The sequence below is a fragment of the Mastomys coucha genome, unplaced genomic scaffold (genome assembly GCF_008632895.1).
Source record: "Mastomys coucha isolate ucsf_1 unplaced genomic scaffold, UCSF_Mcou_1 pScaffold21, whole genome shotgun sequence".
Taxonomy (NCBI): Eukaryota; Metazoa; Chordata; class Mammalia; order Rodentia; family Muridae; genus Mastomys; species Mastomys coucha.
In genome coordinates this window covers 139,011,372-139,027,249 of record NW_022196904.1, presented here as the reverse complement: position 1 = coordinate 139,027,249, position 15,878 = coordinate 139,011,372, and the positions used below count along the sequence as shown (strand labels likewise).

Here is a 15,878-nt window from a genome sequence, read left to right as displayed (position 1 = left end):
AACGGCTGCTCCAAGGCCCCTGGCGTGTATTAGCAGAGGGAGAAAATGCTCCTAATCCTGGAGAGACTTGATGTCCCAGAGTGGTAGGATACTCAGGAGGTTACCCTCTCAGAGGAGAAGGGGACAGGTGATAGAAGGAAGAACTCTGTGAAGAGAGACCAGAAGTGAGCAACATTTGGGATATAAATAAATAAAATAATTAATTTAAAAAACCCTCCTGTTAGAAGGCCTCAAACACAATTACAAAGTTATCTGGTTACCATCATGACAGTGATGTCATTGATATACCAGTGAGTACATCTTGACAAGAAATGATCAATCATGTAGCCTGACTATCCACAGCGGACTAAAATTATGATGGTAATTTTATTGTCATCTAGAGTAGCCTACATAACACCTTCCAGTGCTGCAAAAGCTAGCCAGCAGGAATGAAGTTTCCAAATCAATTCTAGCTTGATTTTTCTATGTCTTACAATATTTAGATAGGTTTTAACATTAGTTCTGTTAGTAAATCTAAATAAAATTGTATGGTAGTAATTTTGATTGTAAACTTGAAAGTATCCTAAGAGATAAGTTCCCAGGAATTCTTCTCTTTAAACATTTTGATTAGGTTGGCCTCTTGGGACTGATCTTAGGATTGTCTTGATTAGATTAACTGAAATAACAGAAAATCCAAAAAATAACAGCAACATTTCTTGGACTTGTGTCCCCAATTACATAAAAAGGAGGAAGCTAGATAAGCATGAGCATTCGTTGCTTTCTGCTTCTCACATGCAAATACAGTATGTTCAGATGCGTCATCAATTTCCTGCTGCCATAATTTCCCCATGATAAAAGACTATATTCTGAAACTATGAACCAAGATAAATCCTTACTTTCTTATATTTCTTTTGTTGGAGTACCTCTATCACAACAACAGAAAAATAGTACCAGGAGTGGGGTCATTGCTGTGATTATCCTGACCATGTAACCCTTAGACAGTTGAAACTCATTTGTGGGAAAAATCTGGAAGACTTTGAACTTTTAGCTATAATAGTATGTATAGTATAAGCTGACAACAGACCATTCTGGTGTGGCTGGAAAACTTAAAAATAATTGATGAATATGTTTGATGAAGAATTTTTTAAAACAAGAGACCATTTCTGACTATCATACAGCTAGTCTTTAGTGCGTTATACAGGTCTGCAGTGGAAAAGGGGGAAAAAATGAGCAGTTTGTGAAGAAGCAAAGAAGTCAAGAAACTTAAACTTTGCAACCTATGCATGTTATGAAAAAAGAAGCTGAAATTGCTAAATAATATCTCGTTTATCTGGAACAGTGGAAAAACACACCATGGGGGTAAGACCCTACATATCACAAGACTTTCACTTGTGAAAATTCCAACTTACTTAAAAGTATAAAGCTTGAACTGATAATGCAGTTCATAGGATTTCCTGTTCCTCAAAGGCAGCTGCCTGGTAAGATATCCACCAAGGACAGACATATGGAAGCAGATATAAGTATAATCCAACAAGACCAAGCTCCATCCTTAGCAGGTAACAGTATTTGGTAGCATGATATTGGTGTTGGCTTTGCAGTTGCTAAGAATCTAAGATAGAGTTGTTCCTGAAGATGTTTCACAATTATATATATCAGAAGAAACCAGACAATGTGGGGCAGAGTTGGAGTCGCTGCAGTGTGACCTTGACAGGCCATTGTATGAACCTGAACTGTGGAATATTTGACAATAAAAGTCACATGCACTGAGTGGAACTAACTTAAGATAGAAGTTATGTATGATAAACAATATATAGCGTGAGGTGTACCACCATCTAATCCCCTTAAAACTAAAGTCTCAGACATTGTACATGGAGCTATAGGATTTGATGATTTCTGGCTGGGTTATTTGGTCTTGGCTTTGACCTATGATCTCCTCACTATGCCATGATTCTTCTCTTTTGAAATAGGAATGCATACTACATGCTATTGTGCTGATATAGACTTCATTTCTGTTTCTGCTGGGGGTCAGAATTAAAAGATTGCCTTGAGTCCCAGAAGAGGCTTTAAACTTTTGAACAAAGTTGGAACTGTTAAATTATGAGGATTTTTGAAGTTGTAGTAAATGTGTTTTGTATCATGAGCTGGCCATGTGCTTATGGAGGCCAGGGGCATCTTGTGGTTTCTGTATAAATGTCCCTTACAGGTTTGTGTGTCTCACTACTTGATCCTCAGCTGGTTACAATCTTCATGAAGGTTATGAAACATTTAGGTGGAGGTTTACTGAATAAACTAAGCCACTGGTGGTCGGCTTTGAGACTTTATAGATTGGTCCTCCTTGTTTATCCCTCTCTGCTTCCTGTGTATGTATGTGCAGTGTTCTCAACCAATTTCCTATCCCTGCCTCTATGTCTTCCTTACCATAATGGTCTCTGACCCTGTGGAATTGCAATCCAAAACAAACCTTTCTCTCTTGAGTTGTTTTTGTCAGGACGCTTACCAAATGATAGAAAAGAAACCAACAAGGTCATATACAGGTTAGTGATATACTAACCCTCACTATGTTATATTATATATTATTATTTTATACTAGTCTTTACTATATTGAGATATGGTCCATTCCTAGCCTCTCCATGACTTCAATACTGAAGAGATATTAGATTTTGTTGAACACTTTTTCTCTATTAAGATAAATTATGTGATTTGTCTTGAGTCCTTTTATGTAATTATATTTATTAATTTACCTATGTTGTAACAACCCTGAATCTCTGAACCCAAGTTGACCATGATGATTTTTAATTCTGTTGGCCACTGTTTTGTTGAGAAGCTTTTGGCATCAGGATCATTCTGGCTTCATAAAAAAACTTCATAAGCCTTCCTTCCCCTTTATTTTATGGAATAACTTGAATGGTGTTGGTATTAGTTTTTCGTTGAATATTGGAAATTCTACAGCAAATCCATGTGAACCTTGGCAGTTTGTATATTTCTTTAAATTATTCATTTTATCTTATTTTAATTTTGGTAGTCATTATGCATCTATAATTTCACCTACATTTTTATGTTATATAATTTGATACTATATTTGTTTCTTTATGATTTTCTGAATTTTATTAGTATCTGTTTAGTGTCTCCCTTTTCATCTCTAACTTTATTCAGACATTAACTCTTTCTTTTCATTAACATGAATAGGACTTCATTAGTCTTGTTTATCTTTTTAAAGGACCAGCTCTTAGTTTCATTGATTCTTTGTATTCTTGTTTAACACTATTCACTAATTTCTATTCTGATCTTAATCATTTCACACATCTAGTTGCTTCAAGTTTGCATTGTTCTTGTTTTTCCAAAGCTTTAAGTCTATAAAGAATTTGTCTGGGATTTTTCAAAAATGTTATGGGTATTCAGGCTATAAACTTTCCTGTCAGGACTGCCTTTGTGGTGCTCTGTACATTCCTGTAAACTATGTGTTGATTTCTGTTCAGTTCTAGAGACTTTTTTCTTCTTACTGTCTTCAGTGACTCATTTGTCATTCAGTGGTGTGTGATTTAATCACCATGAATTTGTGCATCTTTTGTTTCTTGCTGCTGCTATTTAGCTTTACTCCATTGTGGTCAGATAAAATAAAGGGTATTATTTCAATACTACTATATTTGTTGTGGCTTGCTTTGAACCCTAATATGTGGCCCATTTTGGACACATCCCCAAGAGTTGTTGTAAAGAATATGTATTCACTGGTGTTTAGGTGAAACATTCTGCAGATGTCTGTTAGGTCCTTTTGGTTTTGGTGGATATTTTAGTTTAAATCTCAAGATGAGTTATTGGGCTTATGAGTTGAAGGTGACCCAGGGAAGCAGGGCCAAGAGTATAGCTGATGCTGAGATGGAATTTCTTACTGAACATGAGTCTATTTTGTGGGGTCCAGGAAACTTATGGGGGCCAGAGGAACTATGTGACAATATAACTGTAGGTGAGGCTAGACAGGGCAAGGTCTTGGCAGGGATTGGAGAATTCACAAGAACCGGGGACCAAGCAGAGTGATTTTCCAGACAATTTCAGGTGGAGTAAGCCAAGCCCAGATCTCAACAGGAACAAAAGAACTCTCTCCACATCCAGCGGAATCTCATGAAATCTCATGACACAGACCTTCACTATTCACATTTCTATCAGAATTCTAATCTTCTGACCTCCCACCAGAATCATCCATTTAGATCTGTTCACAGCATTCTAATATTCTGCTACCCTACACCAGCAAACTCTTCCAGATCTCTCTAACAAACAACTTAATCTAATATCATCTTCTGACTTTAGTCTAAACATGCTACTCATAGAGACATAGCATGCCATGATACGCTTCAAAATAAAATAACCACAATGTGAAAATAAACACTCTCTGCAAAGAATTGATCCTCTTGAAACTATTTGTTTTCCTTTTGGAAAAGGTTGGAGGTTGAGGCATGTTGCCCTCCTGCATCTGCTTTCCAAGTGCTAGAACTAAAGGAGTCCACTACAATGTCCAGCCTAACAGTATTTTTTTTCCAATCATTAAAAATCAGTGGGTTTCCTCCTTCTGTGTTAACATGTATATTGATGGCATCCTTGTTCAGGTTTCATTTAAACAACTATGCTGAGACTTTATGAATGTAGCTCCTCTGACATATCTAGGAGAGAAAAATCTCACAGAAAATTTTCTGTTTCTCTTGCTCTTACAATCTTTCCACCAATGTAAGAAGGGAATTCCATGGAGCCTCAACTGTAGACAAAGATCTGCAGCAAACTAAGGAATGCTCAAAGCAAAAGACTCCCTAGGGAAGAGCCCCAAATTGGTTATCAATGAGCAAATTAAATTCATAATATTTAGGAGAATCTGTGTATGTATATGTGTGTTTGTGTGTGTGTGTAACAATAATTAAAGAAATATAAGCCATGTATTTGAGAAATAGCAAGTGGGGTGCATACAATGGGGTAGAGGGAGGAAAGGAAAGGATGCAAATTATTTAATTATATTTTTATTTTTATGTCTATTTATTTTATTTTATTTTTTAATTATCTTTAATCTTTTTTTAACAGTCCAGTTGTTATCCCCTCCTGGTCTGCCCTCCAACAGTTCCTCACCTCACTCCTCCTACTCCCCCTTGTCTCCAAGAAGATGTCCCCACTTCCCACCCCACATGCCCTTCCAACCCTCTGGGGTCTCAGATCCTTCAAGGGTTAGGTACATAGTCCCTCACTGTAGCCAGACCAGGAAATCCTCTGCTGTATATTTGTAGGTGGTCTCATAAAAGCTAGTGTATGCTGTCTGGTTGGTGGTTCAGTGATTGAAAGATCTCAGGGACCCAGGTTAGTTGAGACTGCTGGTCTTCCTATGGGGTCCCCCTCTTCTTCAACTTCTTCCAGCCTTTCCCTAATTCAACCACAGGAGTCCCTGACTTCAGTCCATTGATTGGGTGTAAGCATCTGTGTCAGCTGCTTGTTGGGCCTCTTGGAGGGCAGCCATGCTAGGATCATGTCAGAAAGCACACCATAGCATCAGTAATAGTGTCAGGCCGTGGAGCCCCACCCTTGAGATGGCCCAATTTGGGCCAGTCACTGGACCTCCTTTCCCTCAGTCTCTTCTGCATTTTTTGTTCCTGCATTTCTTTTAGACTGGAACAATTATAGGTCAGAGTTTTTGACTGTGGAATGACAACCCCATCCCCCCACTTGATGCCCTGTTTTTCTACTGGAGGTGAACTCTATAAGTTCCCTCTCCCTACTGTAGGGCATTTCATCTAAGGTCCCTCCCTTTGAGTCCTGAGAGTCTCTCACCTCACAGATCTCTGGTACATTCTAGAGGGTCCCCCAGCCTCCCACCTACCCCACCACCACCCTGAGGTTGTATATTTCCATGGTTATCCATTAGCAGATTAAATTCACATATTTAGGAGACTCTGTGCATGTGTGTGTCTGTGTGTGTGTGTGTGAGAGAGAGAGAGAGAGAGAAAGAGAGAGAGAGAGAGAGAGAGAAAGAGAGGAGATCTAGTCTTCTATATGTTACCAGCATGTATCACAATGTTTACCATTTTGTGACAACAGTTTGTCAATATTGTTGAAGGTTGTGAAAACTACCACGAAGGAGGAGCTGGAGGCAGCACAGACAAAACCCTCTGCACTGGACTTGTTCCGTACGCCCAACCTTCGCAAGTGGATCTGTATCATATCTTTTGTAAGGTAGGCTTCACACTGAGCTTCTTAAAACGGTGTAGTAATGACTCATGCTTTTAATCAAACACTCAGGAGACAGAGGCAAGAAGATGTATGTGAATTTGATGTCAGTTTGGTCTACATATGGAATTGGAAACTAGCCAAGGCTATATATTAGTGCCTGTCTCAAAAATCAGTATAGACATTAATTTTCCTATTAACAAATTTTAAGATAAGTGATGAGGACTTGCTACAGCCTGAGGGATCCAAAAGGTTTGGACTATAACAACAGAGCAAAGTGTTCTGTGATGAGTTTATCCAATCACTCTGAAGGTTCATTACCAGTAGCTTAGAACTTCAGCCATAGGAAAACTTGGGATCTAAGCTTCCTCATTTGTCTGTTTCCATTTCGAACATCAACTATATAAGTATATGCATATCAATGTATATATATGGATATAAAGTTATAACTTTCATTAAGATCAAGATATATGACACAACATCTGTCCCAACACCAGGAATAATTGGGACCAGCAGGACCCAGACACACAGGAACTCCACCAGTCCAGTGGCATGGGTTCCTTCCAGTCTGTCTGGGCCAGTGCCCTAAGCAGACCCTGTGTGCAAACTCTGCAGCCAGTCCCACAACACCCAGAGAAAGCTCTACTTCCAGACATTCTAACAAGCCCAGGATCATAGGATCAGAGGTAAGGAAGACACATCTGTCCCAACACCAGGAACAACTGGGACCAGTGGGACCCAGGCATGCAGTAACTCTAACATCCCAATGGCATGAGTTCCTTCCCATCTATCTGGGCCTGTGCCCTGAGCAGACCTTGGGCACAAAATCTGCAATGAATCTCATAATACCCAGAGGAAGCCCTCCTCCCAGGTGCTCTAACAGGCCTAGAATCACAGGATCACAGAGACAGCTGGACTCTGAGGACTTCTTACATAACCAGGATCACAAGAAGGCTAGGCTCAGGTCAGATTTAGCCAGGGCAGGTAGAACTAGAGATAAGCAGATGTGAGGAGGCAAGCATAAGAAAATAAGCAACAGAAACCAAGGTTTCTTGGCATCATCAGAATCCAATTCTGATAGACAGTCCTGGACATATCATAACACCAGAAAAGCAAGATTCAGATCTAAAATCTCATGATGATGATACAGGACTTTAAGAAGGACATAAATAACTCCTTCAAAGAAATATAGAAGAACACAAGTAAACAAGTAAGAGTCTTAAAGAGGAAACACAAAAATCCCTTAAAGAACCACAGGAAAACACAATCAAACAGGTGAAGGAAATTAACAAAACTATCCAGTATCTAAAAATGGAAATAGAAACAATAAAGAAATCAGAAAGAGAGACAACCCTGGAGATACAAAACCTAAGAAAGAGATCAGGAGTCATAGATGCAAGTATCACCAACAGAATACAAGAGATAGAAGGGAGAATCTCAGGGGCAGAAGATACCTTAGAAAATATTGACACAACAGTCAAAGAAAATGCAAAAAGCAAAAAGCTCCTAACCCAAAACATCCAGGAAATCCAGGACGCAATGAGAAGACCAAACCTAAGGATAATAGGTATAGGAGAGTGAAGACTCCCAACTTAAAGGGCCAGTACATATCTTCAACAAAATTATAGAAGAAAACTTCCCTAACCTAAAGAAAGAGATGCTCATGAACATAAAAGAAGCCTACAAAACTCCAAATAGACTGGACCAGAAAAGAAATTCCTCCTATTACATAATAATCAAAACACCAAATGCACTAAACAAAGAAAGAATTTTAAAAGCAGTAAAGGAAAAAGGTCAAGTAGCATACAAAGGCAGGCCTATCAGAATTACACCAGACTTCTCACCAGAGACTATGAAAGCTAGAAGATCCTGGGTAGATGTCATACAGACCCTAAGAGAACACAAATGCCAGCCCAAGCTACTATACCCAGCAAAACACTCGATTACCATAGATGGGGAAAAGATATTCCATGACAAAATGAAATTTACATATTTTTCCACAAATCCAGCCCTACAAAGGATAATAGGTAGAAAACACCAACATAAGGAGCAAAACTACACCCTCGAAGAAGCAAGAAAGCAATCTTTCAACAAATCCATACAAGCCTAATTCTACCTCTTACAGCAAAAATAACAGGAAGTAACAATTACTTTTTCCTAATATCTTAATATGAAAACTAATATTACCAACATATCCTAATCGATTGAAATCCAAAAATATGAGGAATTAGAAACTTGTTGACTGTCATCCAATGGTCTCTCTAATTTGGTAATTGGAGAAATAGGTCCAATATTATACAATCCATATACACTTTCTCCTTGTTTGTACATGACAGTCTCTTGCTGGGTTCCACATAATGGTCTTGAAATCATGCTTCTCCTATCTCAGCCTCTCTATTAGTAGGATTGTTTATTTGATATTTTTACACTATACTATGGTTTTCAGAACATCTTACATATTTCAAAATTACTTATACAGCCAAAAGAAACATAGACAATTAACTTGGGAAGTGGCTTGTAAGAGAACAACAAAGAATGAGACTAAATGCTTTGCTTAATGTTTGCAACTATTGTACCAATTTTGAAGAAGAGGACTTTATAAGTTACTCTTTCTCTGAGATGAATGCTTTTCAAAATCATCACAGTCAATGAACCAGATTCTTACCCTCACCTAATGTCTGTGCCACCCTCCACGTAGAACCATTGTTCATTGAACAGTTGGTGAATGACTTCATGGATAGACCATCTCAATACACACACCACTTCTTAAATGAATGTTACCTGTTCTCTGTAGGCTGAGAATGAAGACAATAGCCCCAGCCAAATAGCTTTGACCATAGCAGGATATCTGTATCCAAAATCATGCCTACAATTCATTCCTTGGCACAGCAGAACTGTCAACTCTTAGCTTAGCTACTATGGCGGTAAAATCCTTTGGTGATGTGAGGATCATTGAAGTACAGCCTTATTACAATGAATCCGAATGTCTAAAAATTGTTCTTCTTTTGGGCTTGTACCACAGTAAGAACCAAGATTTTAAGCTCTACTAAAAACAAAACAAACAACCAAAAAGACTTTTATCTATTTATGTTCATTTAAAAAAACTTAGCAGTAATGTATTATTTTAAAATATACAACTAATATGTTTGGAGTTATTTAAAATTTATATTGAGAAAAATATATGTATTTTCAGTATTGCTGCAGACAAGAGTCTATATAAGACTGTTCAATTGATTGTTTTATATCAAACAACTTTTATAATACTCATTTTTATTGTTATAACATTTTATAAATTTTAAAGAATATGACAAAATAAAAAAACAAAAGGTATTGCAGTATTGAAGGAGGTCTCTTGGAGAAGTTGGCATACAAAAGGGAAACAAGAATGTGATGTAATTCTATTTACTTAAAATATGTTTTTAAATGTTAACAAATTCAAATAAATTGAAATTATGTATCTTTTCTCATCAAAAAAAAAAAGTTCAAGATATACAAAAAAACTCCAAAATCCTGAATGGACCCAGCTTGAATCCCAAGAATTCCCTAACCCCTTAAAAAACAGCAGTGTGAAATATTCATTATCATAGAATATCTTTGTGATTACAAAATTATCTCCCAAGTTTTCCAGAAAACATATGCCTCAATATTTTAACTAAAATGAGCTACCTAAGCTAACTAAATTATCATGTGTAGGGCAAGTATTCCAAGCCTTATGATACCACTTTTTTCTTTGTTCCCTACAGATTTTTGTCAGTGATATCTTTTTTAGGCCTGCTTATCAACCTCCAATACCTGAGCAATAATGTGTTCCTACTGCAGTGTCTTTATGGTGTGGTATGCATCCCAGCCAATGTTCTTGGAAATTTTTCAATGGACTACATGGGCCGCAGAATAACCCAACTGATTTTCATGTCTATGATGGGAAGCTTCATTCTGGCTATTGCATTTTTGCCTCAAGGTGAGAAAAGGACACAGGATGAACAAAGAAAGTGCATCTACCCTTTTCTTCAGAATTTTTCAGATCCTATCTGTAAGAAATCAGGAGACATCCACAATAGTGTCTAGATTTGATGACTGAATATGGGTAGGATTCCCCGTTGGAGCAGTCTCTGAATTGTCCTTCCTTTAGTCCCTGCTCCAAAGTTAGCCTCTACAACTCCTTCCATGGGTATTTTGTTTCCTCTTTTAAGAAGGAATGAAGTATCCTCATTTTGGGCTTCCTTCTTCTTGAGTTTCTTATGGTTTATGGTTTGTACTTTGTATATTCTGATCTTCTAGGCTAATATCCACTTATCAGAGAATGCATACCTTGTGTGTTCTTTTGTGATTGGGTTACCTCACTCAAGATGATGTTCTCCAGGTCCATCCATTTCCCCAGGAATTTCATAAATTCATTGTTTTTAATAGCTGAGTAGTACTCCATTGTGTAGATGTACCACGTTTTCTGTATCCATTCCTCTGTTGATAGACATCTGGGTTGTTTCCAGTTTCTGGCTATTATAAATAAGGCTGCTATGAACATGGTGGAGCATGTATCCTTATTACATGTTGGAGCATCTTCTGGATATATGCCCAGGAGTGGTATACCTGGGTCCTCAGGTAGTACTATGTCCAATTTTCTGAGAAAACGTCAAACTGATTTCCAGAGTGGTTGTACCAGCTTGCAATTCCACAAGCAATGAAGGAGTGTTCCTCTTTCTCCACAACCTCGCCAGCATCTGCTGTCACCTGAGTTTTTTTTATCCTAGCCATTCTGACTGATGTGAGGTAGAATCTCAGGGTTGTTTTGATTTGCATTTCCCCGGTGACTAAGGATGTTGAACAGCTGTGTCCTGAGAGGCTCTGACAATACCTGACTAATACAGAAGTAGAGGCTCACAGCCAACCATTAGGCTGAGTGCAGGCTCTCCAATGAAGGAGCTAGAGAAAGGACCCAAGGAGCTAAAGGGTTTGCAGCCCCTTAGCATGAACAACAATATGAACTAACTAGTACCCTCAGAGCTCCCAGGGACTAAACTCCAACCAAAGAGTACACATGGGGGGACTCATGGCTCCAGCAGCATGTGTATAGCAGAGGATGGCCAAGTCGGTCATCAATGGGAGGAGAGGACCTTGGCCCTGTGAAGGTTCTATGCCCCAGTGTAGGGGAATACTAAGGCCAAAAAGTGGGAGAGGGTGGGTGGTGAGCAGGGAGAGGGGGGAGGGAACAAGGGATTGTTTTAGTTTGGGGGGTTCTTATTTTATTTTTATTTTTTCTTTTGGAAGGGAACCTGGGAAAGAAGATATTGTAAATAAAGAAAACATCTAATTAAAAAAAAAAGAAAGAAATCAGGAGAAAGGTATACTGTGATTTGCTATAAGCAGTCTAGGCATTGAGGACATATTTTTCCTTTAGGAGAGTGTGAGAACCATCAAATTTTCAGTAAATTTTTGTTCAGACATTTGTCTTTATGGCATGCAAGAAGTACCTGGGAATTGGCCACAGTTATTTCCAAATGTTTTTAGGTTAACAATGGATCAATTATTGATTAATTATAAATTTCCATAGCAATTATATTGGTTAAGGCCTTATAATTCTGACCAAAACACAGTTACTTCCTGTGTCCCATAGGATCCCATTACTTTAGCTTCAATGACCATTTATTTTCAGAACTGTGTGTATCTACCTATGATTCTCACTTTATATAACCATGAGTCCAACCCTAGATTAGAGAGTTGTCTCAAGAAAAGAAACCTCACTTGTGCTAAAACTCAAAAAAAAGACAAAGAAGTAGGAATGGACTAAGCCCCAGGAGTGTTAGAATTGACTTCCCTGAGTCAAATGAATGTGTGTCAGGAGGAAGTATCCAGGTGGTCACCAAGCTTTGCACATTTTCATAAAATCCCAAAACAGCAGTGGTGACTTTTCAATGTCAGCTGTGATGTCAGTTTTCTGCCTTACCTCAAGAAACACTACAATGTATAAAGCTTTCACGAGCCTTTTTAAAAATCAGATTCTTTTATGAGTATGAGAGTTTTGCCTGCATGTATGTGCATATATCATATGTGTGCCTAGTATCCACAGAGACCAGAAGAGGGCATCAGGTCCACTGGAAACTAAACTACAGGTGGTTGTGACATAGCATGTGAGTGCTGGGATTTATGAGACTTTCTTAATTGAGTAGAAATTGACCCAATGAACCGTTTTCTAACTGAGTTTTCCAACAGTAGTCCTTATCCTTGAATCTTTAGACATTATGCCAGATCAAGTCAGTTCCCAGCCTTCACCACTATAGACCTTCCATCCTTCCACTCTATAATATGGCACATAGATTTAAATGCTGTGTGCATCTGAATGAGTTGACGGTCCTCTGTAATCTTCCCCATGACAGTCCTACATTCTATGTGAAGGATTTCTGAGACCCTAGAGAGAAAAGGGTGTATATGATCTTCTGCGTTCACTGTGCTCTCCATGTCATGAGCAAACATCAGAGATACAATATCCAAGTTTTTTCCTGAAGCTTTTCTTCATCATAAAGCAATCTATACAGATATGTCCCATTCTCATCCTGTAGTCATGGGCAATTCCAACCTCTCTGTAGTCTTCCTCCACTATATGCTAGATCTACACAGACTCACAATGAAATTAATTATATTCCATTCGGGGCTGGAGAACTGTACATTTCTACACTCAGATTTATCTGTCTGTCTCACTAGACTCTCCCCCATCTTCCTATCTCCAGAAATGCAGATCCTGCGTGTAATTTTGCCAACATTAGGAGGAGCAATTTCTTCTGCCTCTATAACGAGTACTCTTGTGCATGCAAATGAGCTAGTCCCCACCATAATCAGGTATGACTCAAGGTCAGAGCAGACTTTTCTCAGTTCATTCACTTTTACTGAAAGGACAAGAGCAAAGCTGCTGGGGAGTTAATCAATCAGTTGTGGTGCTAACAGGAATGGCCTCAGTGTTCTGAAAAGTTACCTTATGCCAGATAGGTTTTAGACCAATATCATGAGTCAGCTCTCCTATACAATCTGGAGCCACCTAGAAAAACTTAGGTTCTTAAAGAAGTATAGCTTTTTAAATGTTTTATTTTGTATTGGCCTTTTGTTGTGTACATTTTTAATTCTTTACAATTTCATGCAGGTATGATGACATTCACTCTTCATTGCCTTCTCTTATCTCTGTCCACTCTTGCTAACTCCCTTCTTCCACACTGATATACCTCCTATCTTCATGCCTTTGCTGTTGTTGCTGCTGCTGATGGTGGTGGTGGTGGTGATGATGATGATGATGATGATGATGATGATGATGATGATGGCCTTTAAACTACCATAGAAAACTTTGGCTCAATATAACATTTTCAGATTCTATCTTTTATCCATCTAACTTCCCCCATCCCTCCATCCCTACTTATAGTCCCAGTCTACCCCTCAATGCCCCCTTTTCCTTTCATGTCACATATGTACTACAAATCCCTCCTACTAATTAAAACCACCTCTTCCCCTCCCATGATTACTTTTTCTAGTTTCATAATCTATACCTATGGCCCCACACACGTATGCATACGTGAATGCTAAAGTGTAGCATACAAACATGACAGAAAACATGTAGAACTTATTCTCCACACCATATTTTATTGTAAGTAATAAACAGATGTCTTAATACTTTGTCCTTGACAAAAAAGATAATACCGCCAAATAAAATAGAAATTTGAAAGGTTAAAAAAAAGTCACCAGGATCCTTAAGTTCAATTACACAACTCTTTGACTTGTAATTAATGTGATATATAAAGTCACAAATTCTGTGTGTGTGAACTTGCTAAATTACTTCTGATTAATACTTTATGCTCCAAGGTCAACTGCTTTAGGAGTCGTTGGAATTGCTGGCAGTGCTGGAGCAGCCCTGTCTCCTCTGTTTATGATCCTCACAACATACTCTGCTTCCTTGCCCTGGATCATCTATGGGGTTCTTCCCTTCCTTAGTGGCCTCATTGCCCTTCTCCTTCCTGAGACCAAGAATCAGCCTCTGCCTGACTCCATCCAGGATGTGGAAAATAAGTGAGTAAAACCTCTACCTTTCCCTTAGAGGACTTTGTTGAAGAAGATGAATGAGAATTCAGAGTCACATTCTCACTAGCAGGCTGACAACTAGGCTTTTTCCCATATGGTCACTGGTGCTGGTATCTCTATACCTTTTGTACATCCCTTCCTATATGGGTTTCATAGGTATCTGGAAACTCTACATCACAAAGGCCAGCCCTGGACATATGGTGCTAGAAGATTTAATGATAAATACAAGTTTGTATGTCCTCTGTTTTACTCTAATCCATTATTAAGTATGTACCCTGTCAAGGTTGTGTGCCTTCAATCTATTTCGCCACATTATAGAACACATATCCTTGAAGTTATTTCAATCACACAAAAATATAAATATCATTTCATCCCTCAGAACAAGTCTCCCTCAGCCAAGTGAATGCTAGTAAACTTTCAGAAACAGTCTCTATAGACATGGGATGTGACAGTCAGTACCTAGCTTACAGATTATATACAAGACTGAGGAACCTGCCATTCATGAAAATATATCTCAGGGAAGTAATCGTGTGTTTGCTGTGTGATTCAGACAATATTGGTTCCACTAGAAATGAAATGTTCATGTCAGCAAAGAATTGAATAGTTTATAAAATGACCACGAAAGGGAAAGGAATTTTAAAACTTTGGTGTCCTTCCCATGCTTTCTCCCAAAACTCATTTGAGAATGCCATCATAACCAAAGTAGAAAGGTTCCCAGGGACTTCAGTCTTTTATTCACAAGCTTTATTCCAACCTTTTGTAAAGAATCATGGATTTTCTAAAGCTGATTGGTAAAGAATAAGCCTGCTCTAAAGAATGCAATAATATCCCTCTTCTCTGTATCCTTTCTCATTTTGTTATTGTTTATCATGTTTGCTGTATTTATTCCAGGAGGAAAACCTCAAAAGAGGCAAAGAAAGATGTGGTTGCCAAAGAGACACCATTATAAAGGATTCCAACTGACCTCTGATCAAGGAAAAAGATGAAAAATACTTATCATTCAGGATACGGTGGTCCAGAATTATACCCATATAATTAGCAAAATTTTTCCATATAAGTCATTGTATAAATAATGAGTTAAAGTTATACCAGTTTGTCATGTATGAAATAACTATATTAAAGAAATTTGAAGATCACAATATATTGAAGAAACTCTGACCCAAAATTTCTATAGTCAATGATACTGGTCAAGTTTCAGTTATAGAATGCATGTTTGTGATGGGTAGCAGTTCAATGGAATTGAAACCTTCCTTCTAAGTCTTAGAGCAGGGAGCAGGGTACAAGGAGGCTTCAGAGGACTCAGAAGGTAAACAAAACTTGAAAGGCTCTGGAAGACCCTTATCTAGCTTTTTTAAAGAAGTAAATGGTAGTGGGAGGAGACTGAGCAGCCAAGCTTGGAAGCCGATATTTGACTACTGAACTGCCCAGAGCCTGTTCAGAAAGTCCCCACAGTGACAACTCTCATAAAATATCGAGGGGCTTTTCAGTGATGTAGCTCCTGTTTTTGAGCCATCCCTGTCCCTGTAAGTAACCTTTCACCCAAATTCCTGTTAGTAACCCCAACAAATCACCAAGTGTAGCCATCCACCAGCCATAAGTACGAATGGGTTTTCTGAAATGGGGTCAAGGTCCTGGAAAACCATTTTGGG

The 15,878-nt window shown here is 38.4% G+C and overlaps 1 protein-coding gene across 1 annotated transcript in view; it reads left to right on the top strand.

Annotated features, from left to right (window-relative positions):
* The window catches only part of LOC116101019 (solute carrier family 22 member 19), a 36,426-nt gene extending 21,066 nt beyond the window's left edge, over positions 1-15,360 (top strand). The window contains exons 6-10 of the mRNA XM_031384718.1: positions 6,065-6,180; positions 9,918-10,132; positions 12,897-13,005; positions 14,014-14,217; positions 15,121-15,360. Of these exons, the coding sequence (XP_031240578.1) occupies positions 6,065-6,180; positions 9,918-10,132; positions 12,897-13,005; positions 14,014-14,217; positions 15,121-15,178 (702 nt within the window). The 3' untranslated portion in view covers positions 15,179-15,360. The remainder of the gene's footprint in view (positions 1-6,064; positions 6,181-9,917; positions 10,133-12,896; positions 13,006-14,013; positions 14,218-15,120) is intronic.
* Positions 15,361-15,878: the final 518 nt, after the last annotated feature.